Below are 25,554 nucleotides of genomic sequence, written 5' to 3'. Positions count from 1 at the left end.
TTTCTGGATGCCTCAACAACCCACTTGGACAGGTTTGGGATTTTATCTGCTGTGTTTAATTTGTCTGCATGGTCTCTTTTTTATTCCTTCTTGTAAAGGCAATAAACTTGACTTGGCCTGACATTAATCTTAACCAGGATGGCTAATGATGAGGCATCCTCATGCATTCTTAACCCTTAAAGGAGAACTCCAGTCAATTTTAACATTGAGCTCATTTTTTTTGTACATTTGGAGTGCTGTCAATACAGAGAACAACGACAAAAATCGGTGTTGCCTACACCGTGTTATCCTCTTTTTAAAATGTGCACCCTGTTGACTTCAATGGGGCAAGTTTTAAACCTGCTTTTAGCCTCTTAACATCCTTGATGTGTCATTACATGTGCACAGGTCATGTGAGTGATTCCTTCGGAGTGAACACGGGTCAATCTGACTGCAGTAGATGTGAAAGATATGAATAAAAATGATATTTATTTAGCCAGCGCTCATACCTGTATTTACATCCTGTTTTCGGTCAAAGTCCACACTCCACAGTAATCGATTGTCTAGTTCACGCGCATTGGTTTAGTACCTATGATCACGCGCGTGAACTCGACAATCGATTACTATGGACTTTGACCGAAAACAGGATGTAAATAAAGGTATGTTAAGAGGCTAAAAGCAGGTTTAAAACTTGCCCCATTGAAGTCAACAGGGTGCAAATTTTAAAAAGAGGATAACACGATGTAGGCAACACCGATTTTTGTCGTTGTTCTCTGTATTGACAGCACTCCAAATGTACAAAAAAATGAGCTCGATGTTAAAATTGACCGGAGTTCTCCTTTAAGAGAACAATCCCATGACATTCTTGTTCTTATTGTTTATTAGTCATAAAATTGCCTAAACTTGTTTTCGTTAAAGGCGTTAGAGAACTTCTTGATTGCTGAGTCATGTTTCATTTGCCTTTCCAATACTACATTCCAAAAAAAGGCATGTATCGAAAAACGGGAAACGACACAAATGTCCTTAATGATAAGTTAATCAAGGGCGAACAACACTCAATTCAGATTTCAAAGAACTAAAATGCTACAAATAAATAAAAATGAATACATTCATGAATGAATAAATAAATAAATAAATAAACAAACATGCCAATAATAATAATACTGATAATAATACTGATAATAATAATAATAAAATGTTAAATGCTGCCTTAAATAAAATATAGGCTACAATAAAATAAAGCAAATAAAAATAATACACTCATCGCTACTCATTCATTACCAGCAACAAACAGAACAAATTCATCTGGAAATCGATTATACCCATTGGAATTGAAACGTTTTTATGTAGTTATTTCTATTTACACAGAAATGTATAGGCCTACTGCCTGTGTTGTATGAATAATACAAGATTAGAGTCTTACTTCGTTGATTTGTTGTAGGTTAGACATCTCTTTAATGTGATACAAAACAGTGATTGTTTTCTTTGGCCGTGCGTGCAGCTCAAATGTGAGATTTGCTGCAAAGATACAGTAGCTATATGTGCGACCTAAATTAATCCAGTAACTACATTTACATTTGATCTTCTGTCTGGTTCAGTGCTGAGAACTACATTACCCACAATCCTCTTCACCCGATCAGTGACGCGGCAGGTTTTTTTTCTCCGCTCATCTACACTAGAGCCACTACAACACAAAACACCACCGTCTGTTTACAGTCTCTCTAATAGCAGCGGGCGGACAACACCATTTTCCAGGCATTACTTTTTTTATTTAAATCATCTGTTGTTCTTCCGAGCCCGAGACTGTCTGGGATCACAGCACATACAACGGCAGAAAAAATATTTTTGTTTGAATTTTGAGGAGAAGTCTCAACACCTGCCTTTGTTAGCAAGTTAGCCTCGCGTGCCCTTATAGAAGCTCCTCATCCATTATTCTGTGTTTTATTTATTTTTTATTTTATGTATTAATTTATTCAGTCAGACAGCAGTTGTAGCTAAACCTGTGCTAACGGAGCAGCTCTTTGTTCGTGCCTCGGAAAAAAACACACACCAGCATCGCCGTGAGTAGCTACCTCATATTATTCACTAGAAAAATAAACAACATAGGTGTTTTATAGAATAGCATTTATTTCTTCTCTTATTCTGACTTGTTTCCTGCAATGTTGTCTGTTTTGTTATATTTTGTTTGCATATCTTCTGGTTATCATGTTGACTTATGTTAAACAATAGGTTGTTTTTATTTCATCATTCAGTAGCCTATATAAATGCTCAGCTTAACTTATATGTCTGTTTATTGTGTTGTTTCAGTCTATCAGATATACTGATAAAGATATGTTTTGATTTAAAAAAAGCTGAGAATAAATATCTGTAACTGAAGTTTATTTACATTTATCATTTAGCAGAGCAAAGAGGTGTCATTGTAAATGTTATATTTTTCTAGATTTTCTGTCAGACATATAAGTTACAAATGATTTTTTTTTGCGTCTTGTGTTTTAGCCACTGACTTCACAATTGTCCATGCTTAGCTGCTACTCGATATGTCCAAGAATAAACTAGAATTTTAGCAGTCTATGTCAAGTCCAGTGAATTACATGAAGCCCTCATTTTCATTTTGATGTGTTTGCGTAGACAATGGAGATTTATACTAATTGAGAAAGCAGTGCACTCCATATACTTTATGGGCAGAATTAGCATTGGCGTGTGTAGGCTCATTACAGACGTGTCATTGTTCTTTGCTGATGTATTTAAACGCTCAGAGTCATTTGCATAGGCAGACCGAGCATCTGGTCCGACCCAATGTGGCCTTTGTCCCGTTCCCGTGCTGACGTCAGGATGTCAATCACCCCCAACCCCCCCTCCCCCTTTGGTACCAGCCGGTGCTGTGCTACATCTGAATTATTTATTAAAACGATCAATGGATTAACGTGCGTTAATACAACATTTACTGTCACTCCATTGTTTCTGCTATATCACATTCATGCCTAGTGCTGAAATGAGAAACTTAGAGCTGTCAAATAAAGTGTGCTGAAGTTTGGAAAACTTTTGTCAGGTGAATAGAGAGACTGTACAACATTTGAATGTTTAATTGTAAGCCTGCCCTGCTAGTCATTCATTTACATAGATTATAATGCTTAAATGGCAAAGCCAAAGTAATCCTTAATGATGCATAATTGTGCATTATGTAAAAAAAAATACATAATGCATTTACAGGGACATTTATCTGAATTTTTATCTTGAAATGAACTTCGTATTATATTTGTTTAAATTTAAATTAGTTTGAAATCAAATCAAACGATAATTGTTGACAACCCCAATCTGAAGTGATCTCTTTGGATCTGGTTTTTTTTTTGGCGGTTTGAGTGAATTCAGGTTTGTGCTTTATTTGATAAACTTTACCTTGGGCATCTTAGTTGAAGAACTTTGATGCAAGGCATTTTCTTGCCTTGAACTTCCTCAGTGAGGGCAATACAGTGGTGTTGTTTACCCTAGCAGATGTAAAGTTCCTTGTTTGTATATCAAAGTTACTGGTAAGAGAGAATATTGTTCCTTCTGTGTTTGTTTTGCCTTGATAAATTGCCAGGGACTCATTTCCAGCCGTTTGACTGCTTTCCTTTAAACAAGAGCAAAGGTTACCATTCGACACTTTGGGCTTTTTATTTTTTGCTGTACTGGTGATTTGAGTATGCTGTTTGTCTTTGTGTTCACGTCACCTTATGTAACGTGTATTACATGTATTCCCTCAAGCATGGGAGCCGCACTGACTCTGCTGTAGTGTAAAATGATCTCAGTCTGTATCACTTCCAGTGTCTTGTAAGACTGCTGGTCTAGGATTCATTTTTAGCTGCTTCTGCTTAACCGGTGCAGTGGCATTAATTGCGAAAAACTCTTCCTGGATCAGCAGCAATCTGTTTGCAGCAGATCAGATATCTGTGAAACTGTCTGATGTCTCTAAGCCTGAATTGATTCCTGAGCCAAGTCATCATTCTCTATTAAATATTTGCAACCTGCAGTTTAACTTTTTATGTGTTCTTTTGCTTTGATCTTCTCTCAAATTTGACTTTGCTGTCATTATGATTAATTTTCTGTTTACTAAGCCTACATGTTTGGGAATAGATCTTGCGAGACGATTTTAGGGAGGCATCAGAATTGAAGTAAATTCCTCGTAAAGGGATAGTTCGCCCAAATATGAAAATTCTGTCATCATTTACTCACCCTCATGTTGTTCCAAATCTGTGTGAGTTTCTTTCTTCTGACACAAAATAATATATTTTGAAGAATGTTGGTTACCAGACAGTTGACGGTATAGCCATTGACTTCCTTTTTTTTTTTTCTTCCTATAGCCTAGTCAGTGGCTACCGTCAACTGTCTTGATTACCAACATTCTTTAAAAATATCTTCTTTTGTGTTCAATAGAAGAAAGAAACTCATACAGGTTTGGAACAACTTGAGGGAGTTGATTTTTGGGCGAACTAGGCTATCCCTTTGATTTTTTTGGGTGAACTATCCCTTTAAAATGTCAGTAGTCAGCAAATCTATAACTTCCACTTGCTTGTCACCGTTTTTTTTTTCAGTATTAAACTCATCCAGTGTTGTGTGGGTTTCACAAATCTTTGAAGGTGTTGAAACCCATGTGAAATTGTGCGAGATGTCACCCACTTTTTGACTGATCGCTACTTTATACGTTCCAGTGATATACATTTGTTTGAAGAATGAGCTCGGTGCTTTTTTTGGAAACTGTGCCAAACCCCCGCATTTAAATAGCACCCCCAGAGACCTTCAATCTGCTGATTGTGTCCATTTATTTCATTGGAATTGAGTTGTTGGCCCAAGTGCACAGTACAGCATCATCTGGATCTAGATCTACACAACTGCAATGTGGTTCATCAAATTAATTATTTCTCACAAACATGTAAATATATACATTACTGTTCAAAAGTTTGGCCCAGTAAAATAATTTTAAAAAATATATGAAAAAAAAAATTTCAACAAGGATTTATTAAATGGATCAAAAGTGACAGTAAAGACACTTACAATGCAACACAATATTTATATTTAATGACCATTTACCCATTATATTCCTGGTCAGGACTGTCTTTTGGCCACTTTGTTGAGTCTATACAAAGTTTTAAGGATGACGTAGCCTATATTGTGGAAACTAGGTCAGACAGTGGGCACCTCAGAGGAAAAGGAAGCAGGAAGAACTCTCTCTTTCTCACATGCTTGGCTGTGCTGACAGGCTACTTCAACCCTTCGAGTTTGTTTGTTGCAGCACCTGAAAACTGAGGAAATTTATGCATATTGTTTTTTGAATGGCTAGCTTAGAGATCTCTTTACATTTTCAGTAAACTAAACTCTTCATGGTGTTATGTTTAATTCCCTTTTCTGCAAAGGTGTCGTAAAGACTTTTCAATTGTTACTAAAAGGAATCTAAATGCTGTTCTTTTGAACTGTCTATTCATGAAATAATTCTAAAAACATTTATCACGGTTTTCAACATAGATAAAAAAAAAAAAAAAAAGCTATTATTAGAATGATTATTGAAGGATCATGTGACACTGTAGACTAGAGTAATTTCTGCTGAAAATTCAGCTTTGCCATCACAAAGTTATTTTAAATTGTATTTATATTTCACAATGTTACAGTTTTTGCTGTATTTTTGACCAAATAAATGCAGCATTGGTGACCATAAAAGACTTTTTTTTTTTTAACACATTAAAAAAAATTATACCAACCTCAGCTTTTCAATAGTAGTCAAGGGGACAGAGATTCAGAGAGTAACTTGTTTGTCTTCACACCTGTTCAGACTGTGTATGTATCTTGATAGGTAGTATGGTCTCTGCTCTTGTGTTTCTGTTGAACACCGTTTAAATTCCGGTACCTGACGTACCAAATAAAACCTGATTCTGATAATATGTCCTGCTGACTCTTGCTTTCTGTGCTTTTTTTTGCTCTGAGCAGCTAAATTCTGAGCGGTGTGTGAAAGACGAGACTGGTCATGTGACCTGAAGGACACACCAACCCCCATCACAGGCCTCGGTTCCCCTCAAACTTCCTTTGGGGAGAGCCAGGGCTGATCACTGTGGGCTGTAAATGAGTTATTGTCATGGAGACTGAGAGGTCAGCCTCTGCCAGTCAAAGATGAATCCGGCAGAACGATGAGCTCTGGCATGCATCTGGTGCTTGCGTCACTGACAGGATCCTTTCGAAACTGCCCTGAAGTATATCTAAAAACCAGCTGACTGGAATTTAAATTAGTGTTAGCATATGGACTGCTCTGAAGAATGACTTGTTTCCTGTTTATACAGCCATATCTAAAGAGCATCCCCCACTTTACTGGATCATTTGACAGTTTCTGGGAAGAGTTGATTGTGCGCTCCGTAAGTGGTTCTTTAGATGTGTATTTGTAAGGTTAGCCTTTGTTTCAGACACATCACCTCAAAAGACTCAATACCATGTGTTTCTCTGTGGTTTGATGTACATATGTGTTTGTGTCTGCATGGTTAGTTCATTGTCACAGTCCAGTCTGTTTGTTTCTCTCTGGTTTCAGTGCTCATGTCATTGAATAATTAAAAAGCTCTTGAAATTGAAGCTCAGCCACTCCCATCATCTCTTCTGTCCTCCCTCCATCTGTCTGTTCTGTACTCGTTTAAGAAAGCTAGCCGTTTCGCCATGTCACATTCAGCTTGAGTGTTGTCCGTAACCGTTTCTTGTTCCTAGATGATTATCTTTAGTTTTATATTGCTTTCTCTCCCTATCTCTTTCTCTGACTGGTTATTACAAGTTCAAAGTGTGCAAAGTTTCTATTCAGATTCCAGTGAAAGTTACTACTCTTATGTTATAGACTTTCTACTTTTTGGACGGGTAGATTGCCACAGAAAAAAAATATACTTAAAAAGTTTGATTTCTGTATGGCTAAATCAATAATTCACTTTTTTAAAACGAACAATTTCATTGTTAATGTTTCATTGAAATCTGATTTTGCGCAGTCAAACATACTCAGTTAAATGACAATGCATTAACATTGTGAACTAACTAGAAAACTTTAGTGAGTGAAATGAGCACCTGCTTAGTAACTAGGCCTATGCATTCATTAATAAGGATGTGCAAAACTACATATTTGGTAGTTGTTCACACAGTGTTTTTGCTTTCCATTGTGCTGCTTTTCCTTTGTTTTTCTGTCAACATGTGGACGTGTTTGGCTGTTGCACTCTGGTCGTGTCTTGCACATGACACGTCGTTCTAAAAACCTAAAAATCACATCTCTAGAGTGACCTTGCATTTTTTCTTTGCCCTACCCTGCGTCTTGTGTTTTTAAATGCAAAAACACGCTTCTGTGTGAACAGCCCTTTTTGTGTTGAAAAAATGCAAGACGTGAGCAGTAGAATGGGGAAAAACGCAAGGAGTTAAGGTGCGTTTTTTTATTTATTTTTTTATTTAAAATGTAAACTTATTTCCTTGAGCACCACGTTTTTAGAAAGCCATGTTGTGTGTCGGCACCGATAGCCTCATGGGCAGCACGCTGACATATGGCGCCGTTGTGCTTCGGGTGACCTGAGTTCGAATCCCGGCTCGTGGACCTTTCCCGATCCTGTCCCCTGTCTCTCTCCCACCTCGCTTCCTGTCCACTGTATACTATCCTATCACAATAAAGGCAAAAATCACCCAAAAAAATCACCATGTTGTGTGAGACAATACAAAAGAGATGCAAGTGCAGTGGTCAAAGACATCATCTAGTGCATATTTACAAAGGAAAAACAATGGATAAGTGCAATCATAAAAGTGAAAGTCATACAGGTTTGGAACCACATAAGTGTGAGTACAGTTTTTTTTTTTTTTTTTTTGGAGTGAACTATCCCTTTAAAGAAACAATTAGGCTGGTTTTGAGTCCAACTGACCCAAATTTGATGTCTTTGAGGCATTTACATAAGAGATGTTCTTGTGTTCAAAAGCTAGATCACCCCCCAAAAATAAATAAAAAATAAGAGTAACCAGCCAATGTTGTACAGTTAACTACTTAACCAATGTCACCCATCATCTAAATCATAAATGTTTTATCTCTGACACTGAAGGTCAGAAGGGAAGTCATCAGAGAGTCATTATGTTGCATCTTTTAATAATAGTTTGTTTGTATTGTTTCTCAATTGGCTTTCACAATTGCATTGTATTTCACTTTTTGGAGTAATTATTTTGAGTCACTCTGCATATGAATTTGTCACACGTTTCAGATGTTAAATATATAAATGTTGTCTGTTGATAAGTTACCTTTGGTCATTTGGAACAATTTAGTACCAAAGGACACTCGGTTTTGCCTCACTCCCAAAGCCTGCATAGTATGTTCACGTGTTCCTGTGTGCGCACGGGAGGGTGGGGCAATGCAGAGGTCTCTTCCTTTGTGGTGAAATCGGTACCAGATGGAGAGAGGTGTGTGTGTGTGTGTGTTAATGCACGCCCCTCCTTTTCCTCTCCCCACATATTAAATCGAAACGCACATTCAAAGAAATCTTCAAGATCTGGCTGTTGAATCTGTGGTCGTATTCTCAGTGACAGACCTAATTGTGTCACCTGACCCACTCTCAATCTTACACTCAACTTGTTTGTTGGTAAGCTTGAAGCTGAGTGCTTGTTTTCTTCTGATCCTCTATTAAGCAAACACAGACTGAGCTGAGACTTTATAAACTGGGTTTAAGACAGCTTCCATGCACTCTTTGTTCCTTAAAGAAAGCTTTAAGCCAATTAGGCTGCTAGCTCCGTGTTGAGTGAATGGCCGTGGTGAGGTAGTGTGTGTGTGTGTGTGATCCAAACGGTACTCTGGAGATTAACCAGCCTTGTGGAGCGTGTTAGAATATGGTTAGGTTAATTCACCTTTAAGAAACACTTTTTAAACACTGACTGTTGATTGGCTAGTTCACTAGTTGATCACCACTTTCTCACATCAGGGTTTGATTGTTTCGAATAATCACAGACCACAGACATCTTTCCCATGAAGATAGTAAAGTTCAGTCTGCTGTTTTCATCTTTAATTTCTCCCACTTGTTCAGCGGTGCATAACCTACAAAAGGAGCACATAAAAAAAGTCGCCCACTTGCATTTCTAAAGTGTGTATAGGGTCAGCAGTCCCTTGACCTAGAAAAAAACTGTTTTAGATGTTTTACAGCAGCATGTAGGAAACGTTTGATGTTTCTCTTGCTGCTTCAAAGGCCTGTTGTTCCTAGCTGAAGTTTTTCTCAAGCTTTGATTTTTGTTTTTCACCAAGTCTCAGGTGACTTAAGGCCACTCTTTGCCAATGCATACGTGTCTGTCTGGTATTTAAAGGGACAGTTTCAACCTAAAACTAAAATTCTGTCATTTACTCATCCTCACCTCCCCTCGTTCCAAACCTTTATGATTTTTCTTCTGTGGAACTTTTAAAAATATATATTTTGACAAATGTCTCACTGGTTACCAACAGTTTTCAAAATGTTGTTTTTTGTCTTTTGCAGAAGAAAGAAAGCCATACAGGGTTGGAATGACATGAGGGTGAGTAAATTATGACAGAAATTAATTTTGTGGGTTATGGTGTTTCTTGTGCATTCTTGTGCATGCATGCAGGCTCCTGGATATCTGATTCATCTCGCCATATCTCCTTTTCACCATCTGCACTTTCATCTTTAGCTCAAATTCATCATTGTGTTGATGCTGTACATCTGTCTTGGTCAGCAGTGTTGTATTGATTCAAATAGTTGTCAGTGTAGAGTGGTGGAAAGGTGGTGATATGTGGTAAGTTCTGGTGTTCCTGCCCAGGTGGAGGTCACCTGCTTCCTTTCTGCAGTTTTACTGTGATCAAACCACATGTGCATCCAGTTTCTCATGGTGGAATGTTTTTGTAATGTGTTCATTAGGATCCTTTAGTCAGTCTGTGTTGTTACTTGTAAAGTGATTCATGGATTTTGTGACTTGTTCAGTGGGTTGGTGTGTTTTACAGAGACATTTGCACTCTTCCGAAGCCTACATACCTGCTTTTCCAGAAGTTATGTTGCCTCCTTACTAGCAACCTTTTTTTAGCCAAAATTGTAAGGCATCATATTCATAACATCTATCCATTGCAGAAAAGTGAATCTCAGAATGCGCTGCAACAAGCTCAGTGAAAACCGTAGTAGCTGTGTCTTATTTCGGATGCATCCTCCTCCATTTTTACATACTGTACATTATAATTTTGTGATGCCTAAATTCTCTTTTAAAAATGATTTGAGTTTTTTTTTAAAAATTTGTATTGTTTCATTTTATTTATAATTTTATTTAGAGAGATTTGTTAAATATCGAAGGCCAAACACTTTTATTTTTTATAAATCCTTTCCTGAGCTTTAAAAAAAAGCTTGAAATGTCACACAGACTGGAAGTTTCCTTTGACACGGTTGTGTACAAATTCAGACAGCTTTAATTCGTCTGTGGTCGGCCAAGCGTACGGGTGTTCGGCGGGTGTGTATCACTCGTCTGCTCTCTCTGCTGTGAAGCAGCTGCACACCCAACATGCTCCACTTCAAACTCCCATCACCCACATGTGGCGCTTGTGGATCCCACAGACCAGATGCCCATGCTGGATGCAGATGTGTACCTCCCCTCTGGTTCCTGACTTCTCATTTCAACTTCCTTCTCTACTCTTGGATCTATTTTAGACCACAGATGCCACTGATACTTCTCCCTAATTTCTTGGTGGGAACGGTTTAAGATTCCACATCCTACCCACTCATGAAAGAAGTTTTCTTCGCCGTTAGGCTATAATTCAGACCTCCCCCGACAGCAAAGTGGCTCTAGATTAGAACCTAAGATCGTGATTCAGTCTTAAAATTCTCATTTTAATCACAGAAGTGAGGAAGTAACACCCCCCCCCCCCCCCCCCCCCAAACAGAAAGGTGGTTTCTTTCCTTTGAATCTGAGTTTTTGGTGTTTTTTTTGCATGTGGGAAATTCCATTTCTCTCTCTTTTGAATGTGTATAAGGACTTATTGATTTCTAAGCTTTTGATACAGACTGAGTCTGGTTATATTTGCTCTTTTTAATGCAGCAAAATCAGCTGTGGACTCTAATGAGCTTTTTCAGTTTTGTGTATTGTGTGTGTTTGTATGTGTCTGAATGCATGCAGGTTGTTTCTTAAGGTGTTGTCATAAGTTGTATGGGAGTTGTCTGAGCACACAAGTGGTTTCAGGCTGTGTACCTGAACCAACACACACACACACACACACACACACACACACACACACACACACACACACACACACACTCTCTCTAAAGTCTGACAAGTTTGGCAGACAATAGCATATCACTGTTCCAAAATGTGTGTACAATTTGTAGAGGAATGGACACAGCTCATCACGTGTGTACAGTTCAAACTGTTTGGTATTATGTTCTGGGATCTGGGGGTCATATCATATTCCGCAAGGTCTGAAACCATGTTCTGTGTAAAAGATAAGGGTTTTGTTCACAGATGTACCCTGGGTTTTATATTCAGACAGTCACCATGAAGTAAAAATCGGTAATTCTTATTTTTAATGGAATATTTCAGTATTTATTATTGATTTATCCATGCACATCGTCATTATTTTTTATCCTCCAGCAACCTGTCACTTACCTGAGATCGCAGCAGTTAGCAAACGACAATGATCCAATCAATACCAGATGGAAAAAGTCAAATCCCACCCTACATTTTTTTTCTCATTTGAGAAGCCGTTTCACTCTGATGTGTCAAAATAGGGAGGAATAGACAGTTGCAATTTCCAGTTCATGCTGTCTTTAAAGTAAAATGTTTACCAAAGCTATTTTGTGGCTAGCGTACATGCTGTAGGACAATTTGAGTCATAGGCTCTGTCCCAATTGGCACCCTAAACATTTGCAGTCTTCCGCTTTGACTGTCGGGAAGAAGTCTGCTGCGGACCTCCCTTCAGTGCGGGCTCGGCAAAAGTGCGCATCGAGCCTGTTTACAATGTCTACCATTGTAACAGATGTTTGCATCTACCAATGTCTTATATATATATATATATATATATATATATATATATATACTGTATAATGTATGTTTGTGTATAAATGGGCCTATAAATTAGGGCTGCATGATATATCATTTTAGCATCGATATCGCGATAGTCACATCGCAGGATGTGCGATGTCAAGTATAGGGATCGTACTTGAAATGCACTTGATTCACAGATTAATAACAAAGTTTAACCATCGTAGAGTGAAAGTTTATTATTTAAAAGTGTTTTAGGTCCTGTCAGTTTAAACATTCAAGCAATTTTAAACTGTTTGAGCTCAAGAAGATGCGAAAGAACTCCATTCAAACTCGCTCGTAAAGTTGTGGAAATGAAGCCAAGCTGCCGTGGTCACTGGGCCTTAAGCCCAACCTGAGCCGTAGTAATGAATCTCTGTGCATACTGAAGATTTGTTATGAACTGGCTACTCACTTCTCACCAGCACCGAAACAAAAGATTAACTTTATTCAGTATTTTTTTTATTTTTGAAAGCCGTGGGCTGAGAGCTGTTGACATCTCAGCCCTGAAACAGTCCTAGTTCTGTGGGTGATTTCGTTTTTTGATCAGGAGTTTGCGTGTGTCTCATTCTCAGTGTGTCTCGCAGTGGCTTAACGCTAACCTGGTCTGTCTCACTCCTCATGAGGTCGGGTTATTTTTCAGGTCATTATACAGAGAGGCCGTGCGAGACAAATCAGGACAAAAACGTCAGGGGTGTGTGTGAAACAGGGTGTGCATCTGTCCTGTACTGTATTTTGGTACAGATGCTGACTGTATAATAGCTCTCTGAACTAATAACTAGTGTGTGTGTGTGGTCTGTCTGTCTGTCTCTCTATTGTTATTTAGTGTGTAAGGTAAAACTGTAACCATGTGACCCTTTATGTAACCGTTTCACTTGGGTTTCATGAAATAGAAACCCTTATGCGCAGTGAGATGAGGAGATGCAGATATCGAAAGTGTTTTTATTTGACTGATTTTGTGAGGTGGTTTTGTGTGTGAAACCGAGAGAGGTGGAGGAAAGTGCGAAATATCTGAAAAATCTGCATGTGTGAGTGAAACATAAATCTGATGACCTTCTTCTAAAAGAACATCTTTTTTTCTCTTATTCTCCCTTCCTTTTTCCTTTCGTTTTCTCTCTCCTACTTTGCATTACTACAAATTACTTCAGTGGTTTTAGAATGATCTGTTGTGTAAAATTGCAACAAAGAGATCATCAAGTGTGTTGTTTTGCTGTGTAAATATAGTTAGCTGGTTTGTCCTCTTAATATTACTGGATTTTCAGGCCTAAAACATACAAATAAACAGTTAATACAGGTTCATACTCTCTTTGGGAAGGTTGGCTTGCGGTTAATGTTGTGTAATGCTCTTGTCTGATGTGTACTTTGGGAAGTCTTTACCTGTCTTTTCCCTTGCACTCTCTTGCTTTCTCACCTTCTAATCTCTCTCACTGTCTTTCTGTTTTAGTGTAAGGGTCGTGCGTAAACGGTGTGATTTCTAAGAACAGGAAGAACTGCTGTTACTTCATGGTACAATAGTGTGACAAATGGTCTCTGCCTTTGGTGTAGGAAGAGATGTGAGTAGTGTTGCCACAACACCTCTTTCTTTTCCTCTGTAAGCAGCATTGACTTCCTGCTCTGTGGTCACTTGTAAGACTGCAGATTATTAGTCAACCTTCTTTTCTCACTGCTGTTTGTTAGATGATATGCATACTCAGAATAAAATTATTCATTGTGCACATTGAAGCACTTTTACTCAAGTGATTGCTATAGGGCTAATCAAACCCTGTCATGCTAGCATGTTCCAAATTTCCTTGATGACCTCACTTCCGTTGTGTTAAACAGTTCAGGAATGATATGCCATGTGGCTGCTCCAGTGGTAAGTCACTTCGTACTGCGTTTGTGTGGTGGACGCAAGGTCTAGACAAACTACTTTTAACTTGAGCGCCATGTTTGAGAAAAAATATGCTCAAGAAGAACAATGGAAAAGCAACACACTGAAATTTTGTCACTGCTTAATTGTTCTAAAGGTAATTTTTCTCTGTTAAAAGAGAAGTTAACAGCTCGGGCTAACACCTGTTAGCAATTCATGTGCTGTGTATGTCATTTAGACCACATGCTTTGGTGTTATCAGGATTGTGTATATAGGGCAGGTGTTGATTTTGTATCAGTGTGAGGAATTTATTAGTGCAGTGGCCCATTAACACTCATAATCCTTGTTAAAGTATTATACAGGGACTGTAAGACCACATTTTCCACTACACTCTTAAAGCAAGAGGTCCAGCAGTAACACACACAGTTTAAGCCCATAGCAACAGTCTGGTATGTGGGACAGGGATCGCTGTGGGAGGAAGGAGGGAGGTGTGAAAAAGAAAACTCTCTGGATGGAGGGACGGAAGAGGGTGAGAATCCCCAGAGTTGCTGGCGTCGCTGTTTAGGGACAAAGAACGAGAAGATGGACATGTAGAGACACAGCTCCCATATATACAAATTAGCTAAGTTAAAGCTAACATGGAAAAACAACAAAATTGAAGTCTTGTAATTCATTTCACGTTCCTGGTTATATTTTGAATTATTCTTTAATGCATGTTATAAAAAAACAACATTGATATTGAACCTTTTGAAAGGTTCCTTTTTGGGCCCTGGTCCCATTGGTTCATGTTTTTCCAAAGAAAATATTGTTTGTTTTGTAATCTTTAATTAAAATGTTATAACTTTTTTTCTTCTTCTCTGAAATAGCTTTCTGTTTCTGCTGACGTCACTTAAGGCCCGTTCACACCAAGAACGATAACTATAAAGATAATTGTATTACCATCCACACCAACGGACGACATCCTTGTTTATTATAAGTGTGCACAGCAGTTTTGTCTCCGCTTTATATGCTCAAGCTCTTTATTAAAGCAGGATGGAATCTGATTTTCTATCAATGTTTTTTATCATCGATCAGCTGAAAAAAAAAAAAAAAAATGTTCTGAAAGTGATTCCAATTATATAATTTCTCTATGCTGTTATCGTTATAGTTGTGGTGTGGATTATTTTATATTTAGATTGATTTTTAGAACTATATCTTTATCGTTATCGTCCTTTGTGTGAACGGCCATTTAGGCTGTGCAGGCTAATAGATAATGTTAATCCATAGCCAAATAGCTATTTAGGTATTATTTTAACAAACCTGCGTTTATTCTGTCTCCATTGTAGTATAATACTGATCAGATAGGACTTCCTTCAGTAACACACACACAGGCTGTCCGAAGTTTCAGGGACAATGCTCTCAAATCACAGTTTAGTGTGAGGGTCAATTTGGCCAGGTTTCACATGAAATGCAGACTGAGGTGAACTTTGAAAAAACTGAGGAACTGAGGAAAAAATGTGCTAGGTGTTAAGCTCCATTGGATTGTGTCTGAGAATTTGTTTGCATTTAGCTGATCACCATCTTTTCTGTTTGTCCTTTAGATCTTGTTAGCAAATCTCATGTCTAAGAGTACATACCATACTGTAAGTTAGCTTTCAATGAGGAAGAGTGAGGTTAAGACTGCAGAATATGGGCCACCAAACATCACTTAAGTGGTGCCTGGTGCAATTTTACAATTCCTTCCTGTGGTTTACTAACCTAAATGATATGCCAGCTAAGGGCACTGACCAAAAATAGCCACTTAACTGTTTTCTTATAGGTTTCTTTCTCTGTTTTGTACAGTTGTAGTGATGATGAAGATGATGATGGTGATGAAGAGGAGACAGAGCTGAGAGCTGAGTGTGTGTGGTGGTGTTGCGTTCACATTGGGAGCGGAAAGAACCCCCTCCCCCACACACACTGCATCCATGTTCTCCCCTGACCAGGAAAACATCTCCACGTCGTCAACCAAAGTGCCAGTCAAATACGGAGAACTCATTGTGCTCGGGTAAGGCCTTCTGACCTTTGACTCTGGGTTAATAGTTTGTAATGCTCAGTGACAACTATGCATGTGCATGCTTGTTTTTCTTGTGTTTCTGAAAAAAGTCAGCTGCCATGAGGTTTTTGGTGGTTGTTGTTGTTGTTGTTAGTAATGTCATTGTGGGCAAAATGTGAGGGTGATGCATGTTTAAGGGAACAATGGAGCCCTCAGTTAGAAAACAGTGGTTTTCAATGTGGTGTTGGGGTGTCATAATGCACTTCATTCATTGACTTTCATTTGCAGAACAGCCTCCTATGTGATACGCTGCGCTATACCACCACATGACCGACTGGTGTCTAAAAGAGCTTTTTGTGTATTAAATTTGATTAGATGTTCTCAGAGGTCATGGATTGGATTAGATTCTCATCCTGAAGCGCATGGAGGACTCAACTCCATTATTGTGTCGAGTTATGGCTGATCTAAATGTTGTGTTACTGCTAATCTATGGTTTTAGCTACCTTGTGTGTAGGTCTGGACGACTTATCGGAATAAAAAAGAAATCATGATATGGCTTAGTGCGATTTAAATAAAGAAATATATGCGCTGCTTGTTTTAATGGTGAAGTCCGACTCTGTTCTTACACAGAAGCTTATTATCAGCAGTAATGCTGCTCCACACAAACTGCATCTGCTCTGAGTTTGGGTCACTTTAATGTGCATTTGGGAACGCAACATGTGGCAAACATCTTCCCATATTATTAATATTATTATTATTGCTTTATAGTCATATTGATATACAACTGCTAAATTTTGGCAAAATTGTAAAAACAAGCACAGCAAACTTGGATTTTATTTTATTGCAGTCAGGTTTTATCAGAAAAATCCCAATTCGAGTTTCCCCTAAATTGTTTAACCCTACTTGTGTGGATGTTTTGTTCTGTTTTTCATCTTGGTAGAGACAGATATGAATTCTGTTGAATGTTTTGGGAATGATATTTGTGATATTCAAGTTTGGTTACTGAGCTTCTAGCTCTGACAAAGCTCTCTTGAGCTTATAACCTACATCTGACCACACACTATTCCATGAGTCAGTCTCCTGATGAGACGGCTCATTTTCCCCCACCACCTTGTTTTCCCTTGGCTTTTCACTCTCTCCTCCCAGCAACAGCTGACATTGAAAGACTTCCTTCATCTTCACCACTCCGGGGGGGGGGTTCCCCTCCCTCCCTCCCTCCCTCCCTCCCTCTCTCTATCTGTCCTTCCCGGAGTGTTTTCTGAAGGAATGCGGTCGTATATGAGAAGTTGCAGCTGCGGAAATACCCAGCCCGGTTCTTGTGTGTGTACATGCATCATGTTTTCAGTCCATGAAATTCCCGGTTCTTGCTGACTCACTGTTCTTCAACTTTGTTTTTTCCCCCATGCATCACTTCTTAGATCATCACAGAAAAAGTCTCTGTCGTAAGGGTGTGGTTTTTTTAGACTTACTCAAGTTGAAGATGTCACCTGGTGGATGTCTTCACTTTTCTGATCTCCATATAAGAAAGAATGTAGGTTTATGAGGGAAGGCTTGGGAGAAATGAGCACAATCGGTCAGCTTGTTTACAGAGTACATTGCGATAATGTGGGTTTGCCAAAATATGTTGAGAATGCACTCAACAATGTCAGTGCATGCCTTCAAGGAGTTCATGTTAAAACAATCAGAGACTTAATGAAGTCCATTGCTGTGCATTTCAAGCCCAAACCCACACAATACCAAACACACAACATTTAAACTACATCAACACATTGCAAACATTGTGTGTCTGTGTGCTGTTTCTGGAGCACACTTGGGCAGTGAGTAAGTGGGTGGAGGTCTGAGAGGAAACCTCAACAGAGGAAATCACAATGCACAGCAAGTGCGGTGTTCATAATACTTTGTGTATATAGGCTTCACACTGCACACAGATCTGATTTGTTTTTTAAATGCTGCTTTGATCTTTAGTACTGAATCTTGATAATATCAGATCCATTTGCTACATCCATTGGTTAATTTAGTAATGGCAACAGAAGTGTCAGCATTACACCATAAGATAGTAAATGACAATGTGGAAATGTTTCTTGGGCATCAGCACATTAAAATGATTTCTGAAGGATCATGTGACACTGAAGACTGGAGTAATGATGCTGAAAATTCAGCTTTGCCATCACAGGAATAAAATACATTTGAAAATATATTAAAGATAACGTCATTTTAAATAGTAAAAATAAATATCAAATATCATATATATATCGAATAAATGAAGCCTTGGTGAGTATATAAAACTTCTTCTAAAAAACTTGAGTCTTACTGATCCCAAACTTTCCTGATGCACTACTAAATTTACAAACAATTATACACTTTGCTGTGTCTAAAGCTGCTCGTTCACCGTTCGGTACATAGTCAATGCCCCTGGTGCATAAATGAGTGAATTTGGACAGTTGGGTACACTACTGCACTTTTGCTTAAATGTTGTGGCCTCAATTATAAAAGAAACTACTTGAAATCTGATCTCACCATTCAGACTGAGACACATTCCATAGATCAGATTTTGAACTGAATTTCAGACCACATAAATGTGGGAACATCAAATTGCAGGTGACATGAAGTATCACTGTTGTTACTAACTGGTCATCATAGTTATCCAATCTCATGGCTGCCCTGTTCATGTTCACCTCCATAACTTTTATCAGCCTTGTAACCTAGAAACTGTTGCCATGGGGGTTGGCAAGTTCAGTGTGTCATCACAGCTAAATATATATTTTAATGAAGAGTGGATCTTGAACTTTGTAAATTCTGGAATGGTTTTTGTTTGGAATTTCTGGGCTTAGGTTTTAGTTCCAGATAACAACCTAAATGGTTGTTTGCCTTTCCATAGAAAAGCATTAGATTGAATATCTACCGTAGAGCTTTTGTTTGTTTCTGCTTTTGTGAGTGCTTGTATCTGTTTTGTTCACCACATGTTGCCTGTGGCTGAATTGATGGTGGAGTAAATGTTGTGTGCAGGTCTTTTTTAGTTGAATTTCTCACTCCCTCTCTTTCTGCAGGTATAATGGCTCTCTACCCAACGGGGACCGCGGCAGAAGGAAGAGCAGGTTTGCCCTTTTCAAAAGACCCAAATCCAACGGTGTCAAACCCAGCACTGTACACGTAGCCTGCACCCCACAGGCGGCCAAGGTATGTATACACACACACACACACACACACACACGAGAATCAGCAGTTACGGTGTCATTTTGTTTCTGGTTAAGTTTTGAATTAAAAAACTTGGTGGGTTTGAGCTGTAATGGAACAGGGTGTGTCCACTTACACATCTGGATACTGTTGAGCTCATGAATGACCCCTCTGTGGCTCTCTCACAAACACACTCATTTACACACATACTCACAAACAGCTCTCAGCCTGTTTCCACAGTCTGCTAGACTCTATTAGGCTGCCCAATGAACTTTTGCTGGCTGAATTAATTGTTTTCCCCAAATCTGCAAACAGTGTTGTGTGTATAAAAATATATTTTATATTGATAAATTATTATATATATATATATATATATATATATATATATATATATATATATATATATATATATATATATATATATATATATATATATATATATATATATATATATATATATATATATATAATGTGTATATGTATGAATTAGTATTTTTTAAAATGTACAAATTGTTATAAAATAATTTTAGTTATTTTTATGGCCTAAAGCATTTTCTTTATTATTTATTTGTTTATGGCAGTGGGTTTTATTTTATTTTTATATTTTTAATTGTAGTAATTTTTAGTGGTTGTGTTGATTTTTTTTTTTTTTTTTTTGGGCATGTGTATCTTGATTCAGCATGTTATTTTATCTCTCTTCCTGTTTCCTTAGGCCATAAGTAACAAGGATCAGCACAGTATTTCCTACACGTTGTCCCGAGTACAGACGGTGGTGGTGGAGTACACTCAAGACAGCAATACAGACATGTTTCAGGTACAGACTCACTGTTGACTGATCTCCGCTGTCCTTTTTGGACTTAGTCTTGGACTGTGTACAAAAGCATCTATTAATCTCACTGCTCAAAATGTCAGCTTGAATTAATGCTGTCACTAGGCAGAAAAGAAGTGTCACTATCATCTGCTTTGATTGTGTATCTCCTACTGTGTTTCTGTAATTGTGTGCAGTGTTTGATGTTTAATCTCTCTCTGCATCTCAGATTGGCCGCTCAACTGAGAGTCCTATAGATTTTGTGGTGACCGACACGGTTCCCGGGAGTCAGAGTAACTCTGACACTCAGTCAGTTCAGAGCACCATATCTCGCTTCGCATGCCGGATCATGTGTCAGCGAACGCCCCCTTATACCGCCCGCATCTATGCCGCCGGATTCGACTCCTCCAAGAACATCTTCCTTGGGGTGAGAGAGTGAGAAAATGTGACATGAGCTTATATAAAGAGGACAAGGCATGAGAAACTGGCACTGCTTTTGAGCAGCGTTAACATCTGAAGACCCAATATATCTAAATCTCTAATGAAAACCGATTTGGAATCAGAATAGATTTGGTAGCCTCTTTCTGAAATCAACCTCATGAATTGATTTGAATGTTGTATTATCTACCTTACATAAAACTTTTAAATCACAGAAATGTTAAAACCACTGAGGTGTTCATTGAATCAAAAACTTTTTTTCATAATGTTTTTAAGTGCTTGTTAACACAAGACTAAAAATTCTGTCATTTACTCATGTCGTTCCAAACTTTTTTTTTTCTGTGGAACATAGAAGATATTTTGAGAAGGATCTCAGTAGTTTTTTTCTTTGTGTCCATACAAGGAAAGTTAATGGTCTCAAGTGTTTGGTCCAATGGTTCCCAATGTTGGAATGGAATGTCATGTAAAAAATTACAGATTCAGGTGAACTCCTTTTTATCATTTAAATAAAATTCTATTTTTTTTTTCTTACAGGAGAAAGCAGCAAAGTGGAAGACATCGGAAGGACAGATGGACGGTCTGACTACTAACGGTGTGTTAGTAATGCATCCTCGTCACGGTTTCACAGAGGACTCCAAACCAGGCGTGTGGAGAGAAATTTCGGTGTGCGGAAACGTGTTCACACTGAGAGAAACTCGTTCGGCTCAGCAGCGAGGGAAAATGGTCAGTGCTCCTATTTTTGATGATCCAGAAAATTAGTGTTTTAAAAAAAAAATCTTACCACAAGTTACCGTAGTTAAATGGTACAGCATAATTCCTACCAGCTGACACATTTCTACCGCCACAAGGTATACAGTTCCATCATGCTGCCCAGCCCTATTGGAGATATACTCTGTTTCAAATCATAAGACCATAAATATCAGCTAGTATTAATGAAGTAGCGTTTGTGGAAGCTATAATGCGATGTCATATGGGATTCTGAAATTGAAGCTGTGTTAAACAATCATATGGTTCCCTGCAAGACGGGACGTTGGAGCGCTCTGGTGCCATTGACCGGTTGCTCTGGGACGCTGTTGCCACGGTAACGGCCCAGGCGAGACGGTTTTGCCCTGTTTGGTGTAACACAAAGCTGTAAGATGATCTGAAGTTGATTTGTTAAGTGCGTCAAACCGGAGGCCCAATGAGAACTACCGCTTTCAACACTTTCCTCCCATACTCAAGACAAGTTATTATCTTTAGTTGTTATCTGGACAAATATAGGCCTGTAAAGACTCCTAGATATGCATGGGGCCCATGATGTGTTTGGGCACATTGAGGAACGCAAATCAAACTGCTTATGTATTCTTGGTGCACAACTCAAACACTCTCTCTGATTCGCATGCACTCACAGTCCAGAGGCTCAGAGGCGCCCCATTAATCTGGGTTGTCATGGGCAGAACAAACACGCTCCTGATTGCTGTTCATGTCCTGCTCTTGAGGAGTCCTGCTGATGGCTCAATGCTGGCTAAACATGGATCTAATGCTGCCTCAGTGCTGGTCAAACACTGCTCAACTGTGCTGCTGTGGAGAGACGTTCGGCTTTACTGGCTCAGAACAGATCAGGTTCAAGCCCAACTGCTCAGACTCTGGTCTGATGCTGGTGAAACAGTCAAGTAGTTCAGAAGTTAGGACATTTATCACAATTTTCCAGTGGACACTTTTAGTGCTGAGCACATGCAGGATTTTACATTATTTGTGTGCCCCCAGTGTGCACCACTAGTTATAATTTGACCATTCAATACATAACATTCTCATGCAGATTCTATTGTTGTAGTTTTTTTTTGCTTAGACGTGAAGGTCAAGTATGGTAACCCATACTCAGAATTTGTCCTTTGCATTTAACCCATCCAAGTTTGTGCACAAAAATTTGATTAAATGTTTTTTGTAAATTTGAGTTGTAGATTGACTTTCTTTACTGAGTAATAATAATGTACACTACTGTGCAAAATGCTTTTCTTTTGGAATTCAAAGAATACTGAAAATGTATAATATATATTAATATAATATAATATAACGCAACAACTAACTCAAATCAATGCAGCCTTGGTGAAAGACTCCTTAAAAACATTTAAAATATCTACCCCAAACTTTTGAACAGTAGCGTAATAACAAAATAATTATTTATAATTATTATTTAAAAAATGTATAAAGTACTATCTATCCATCTATCAAAAAAATATTTTATTTTGTATTTATTACATAATTAATGTATTCGTTTCATTTTTTTTTATTCCTATCATTTCTAGTATTTCCTCAATTGTATACATTAGTATTATTAAAATAATACTGTATGCAGAACATGTGAAATATGACCTTTAAATGTCGAGAGCAACATATTATATGTATATACATATATATACATACATACATACACACTTGCTTGAATACAAAACTGTGTCGTATTTGCACTTGCACTCAGTGTCCTTCACACAGCACAGCTCAGACACTGCACAGTTCACACACATGGTGTCCATACAGCTGTGCAAGTGTGTGTGTGAGGTGGCTAATGCAGTATAGCGAAGGACAAACTAAAGGCTGATCAAGGGCGGCTCTGTGAAATATGTCGCAACCATGAATTGTGACTCCAGGTTGAATGTGTGGATCATAGGGTGTGTATTTTACACATTTATGTCTGTGTGACATCACACTGACAGATGTCTTAAGCAGTAAATGGTTAGATTATTATTTATTTTTTGCTGCTTATCAAGAACGAATCATTACTGTATGGATAGTGGGGCTTTACTGCCCCCTGCAGGCAAACTTTGCAGCACTGCATCTTCTGATAAGCCTTTGATTTTGTTTTGTGTTAAAGGCATGCATATGGGCTCTATTTATAACTCAATCCTCTTCTCTTTGCTCTTTTGGTATCTTTTTTTTCTCTGTAGGTGGACAATGAGACTCAAGAGTTGGTGGATGGCTCTTTGATCGATCTCTGTGGAGCGACTCTCTTGTGGCGTACCGCTGAGGGGCTTTCCCGCACCCCCACCGTCAAACACCTGGAGGCGCTCCGGCAAGAGCTGAATGCCGCTCGTCCCCAGTGTCCCGTGGGTTTCAACACTCTCGCCTTCCCCAGCATGCGGAGGAAGGACATCGTGGACGAGAAGCAGCCCTGGGTCTACCTAAACTGCGGCCACGTTCACGGCTACCACAACTGGGGCAACCGAGACGCAGAGCGTGACGGAAGGGAGGGCCGGGAGCGAGAATGTCCAATGTGTCGCGCTCGCGGGCCATACGTGCCGCTGTGGCTGGGCTGTGAGGCGGGGTTTTATCTAGATGCAGCCCCTCCCACTCATGGATTCAGCCCGTGCGGCCACGTGTGCTCAGAAAAAACAGCTGCGTTTTGGAGTCAAATCCCTCTTCCTCACGGAACGCACACCTTCCATGCCGCATGTCCTTTCTGCGCCCAGCAGCTCAACGGTGAGCAGGGATACATCAGACTGATCTTCCAGGGGCCTGTGGACTAGACACCTGCCTATGACCTTTTGCCCCAGTAACCCCATTTGACAAACATTAGTCAGGCGTTTCTTTCTGTTGTTTCTATAATTTGATTTTATAAAGATGACATTTTCTGTGCTCTCAGACTGTTTTCTTCCCTCCCTTTCTGGTTTGTAAGTGACCTTTATAATGCTTTTTTCAAATACAGAGAAAAACAAATATATATTTTCAAATAAAATAATAAAAGCAAAAAAAGAAAGAATAGACCTCTTCAGAACAGCAGAGCACATGCACACCCACGTTTGAGCAATCTGATTGGGTGGCTCTGCTTGTCATTTTGAAGTAGTGAGCGTGGCCATTACAGATGGTGGCATGTACAGTGTTTATTTGCTAACAGTAATACTCAGCATTAGAGAGGCAATACACCATCCATGTATGTTTATGATGAGTACTCAGTTCATTCAATAATTCACATCATTTTACAAAGCAACTACATATAGATGACAGATAACCATTTTCCATATATGTCTAACTTAAATAAATGCTTAAAGTTTTTTTTATTTATACACTATCAATGTTTATCAAAGATAAAAATGTATAGGTGTGTTTTTGGGGAGTTATGTTCTATGTAGCTGTTTTTTGTTTTCTCTTCCTCTGTCTTTATCGTAAGTCTCTTCCACTCGTAGCATTCTCATTTGTTCTCATTTAAATAGGCTACATATTATTATGTGAGTGAAATCTTCAGAGAAATGTTCTTGCTGAACTCCTGAAAGCTCCAGAGGCCTAACATTTTTCCCTTCCCTTCAAGCACAGGCCAAAACCACATGCCCTGTCAGCGACGCTGCACGTCAGCGAGTGTTTGCTGAAATGTGTTGTTCATAAGAGTGTTCGTAAGGTCCCTGTTTTCTGTTTAGATGAGTTTAGTCCCACCCTTGTTTGGATATTTTGTGGACATTGGGAAATAATTTCCATCCTTTGTGCAAAAAGCAGCACTCTTTTTTATTTTTTTTTTATTTGTTATGTTTCTTATTTGCTTTTCTACTCTGGTCATACTGAGATGTGATTTGTTTTGTACCCAACAGCTACTGGGAACTTGATTATAGCAGAAATTGTCATTTGCTCCTTGTTCAGTTTAAAATATATATTAAAAATGTTATTTCTAAAATGAATGACAGTCCCCCCATGTGCAAGGAACTAAAGAAATAGTTAATGCTTAAACTACCGTTCAAAAAGGTTTGAGGTTAGTAAGATTTAAAAAAATAAAATAAAAAATACTGTTCAGCAAGGACACAAATTGATCAAAAGTGACATTAAAGACATTTATAATTATTATTTATTTATTTTTAAATAAATGCTGTTCTTTTGAACTATTCGTCAAAGAACTCCTGATTAAAAAAAACTATCGTTTTCACAAAAATATTAAGCAGCACAACTGTTTTAAAAATGGACAATTGTAACCAATGTTTTTCGGGCACCATATTAGAGTATTAGAATGATTTCTGAAGGATCAAGACTGGAGTAATGATGCTGAAAACCAAGTAGCTTTCCCTAACCCTAACCCTAACAGAAAACAATATCACAATATTAATGCTTTACTGTATTTTCATCAATAAATGCAGCCTTGAGCTATGATTGAGCATAAGAGACTTTTAAGAAACATTAAATGTTATACTGACCTCAAAACATTTTAATAATGTTTTTTTTTAAACCCAAATGACTTTCTTGCTATGTGGAGCACGAAAGGAGATTCATATAGCAGCCCAAGCTTCTCTTTTCCATACTATGGAAGTGGACAATGAT

General features: G+C 38.4%; 1 protein-coding gene across 2 annotated transcripts; it reads left to right on the top strand.

Moving 5' to 3' along the window:
- Positions 1 to 1,637: 1,637 nt before the first annotated feature.
- On the top strand, positions 1,638 to 24,016 carry peli1b (pellino E3 ubiquitin protein ligase 1b). Of its 2 annotated transcripts, XM_079852770.1 has the most exons (8): positions 1,638 to 2,039; positions 9,459 to 9,495; positions 15,668 to 15,872; positions 18,908 to 19,037; positions 19,747 to 19,848; positions 20,072 to 20,269; positions 20,815 to 21,003; positions 23,205 to 24,016. In XM_079852770.1, the coding sequence occupies exons 3-8, from the start codon at positions 15,793 to 15,795 to the stop codon at positions 23,781 to 23,783; spliced, it is 1,278 nt and encodes a 425-aa protein (XP_079708896.1). In that variant the 5' UTR covers positions 1,638 to 2,039; positions 9,459 to 9,495; positions 15,668 to 15,792; the 3' UTR covers positions 23,784 to 24,016. The 2 variants fall into 2 exon arrangements, with proteins under 2 accessions (XP_079708896.1, XP_079708897.1); XM_079852771.1 differs by lacking the exon at positions 9,459 to 9,495.
- The last annotated feature ends 1,538 nt before the right edge of the window (positions 24,017 to 25,554 follow it).

The sequence above is a fragment of the Squalius cephalus genome (assembly GCF_949319135.1).
Source record: "Squalius cephalus genome assembly, chromosome: 20".
In the NCBI taxonomy this organism is placed as follows: Eukaryota; Metazoa; Chordata; class Actinopteri; order Cypriniformes; family Leuciscidae; genus Squalius; species Squalius cephalus.
Note: the sequence above shows the minus strand (reverse complement) of the source record. Positions and strands in the feature narration are given on the sequence as shown.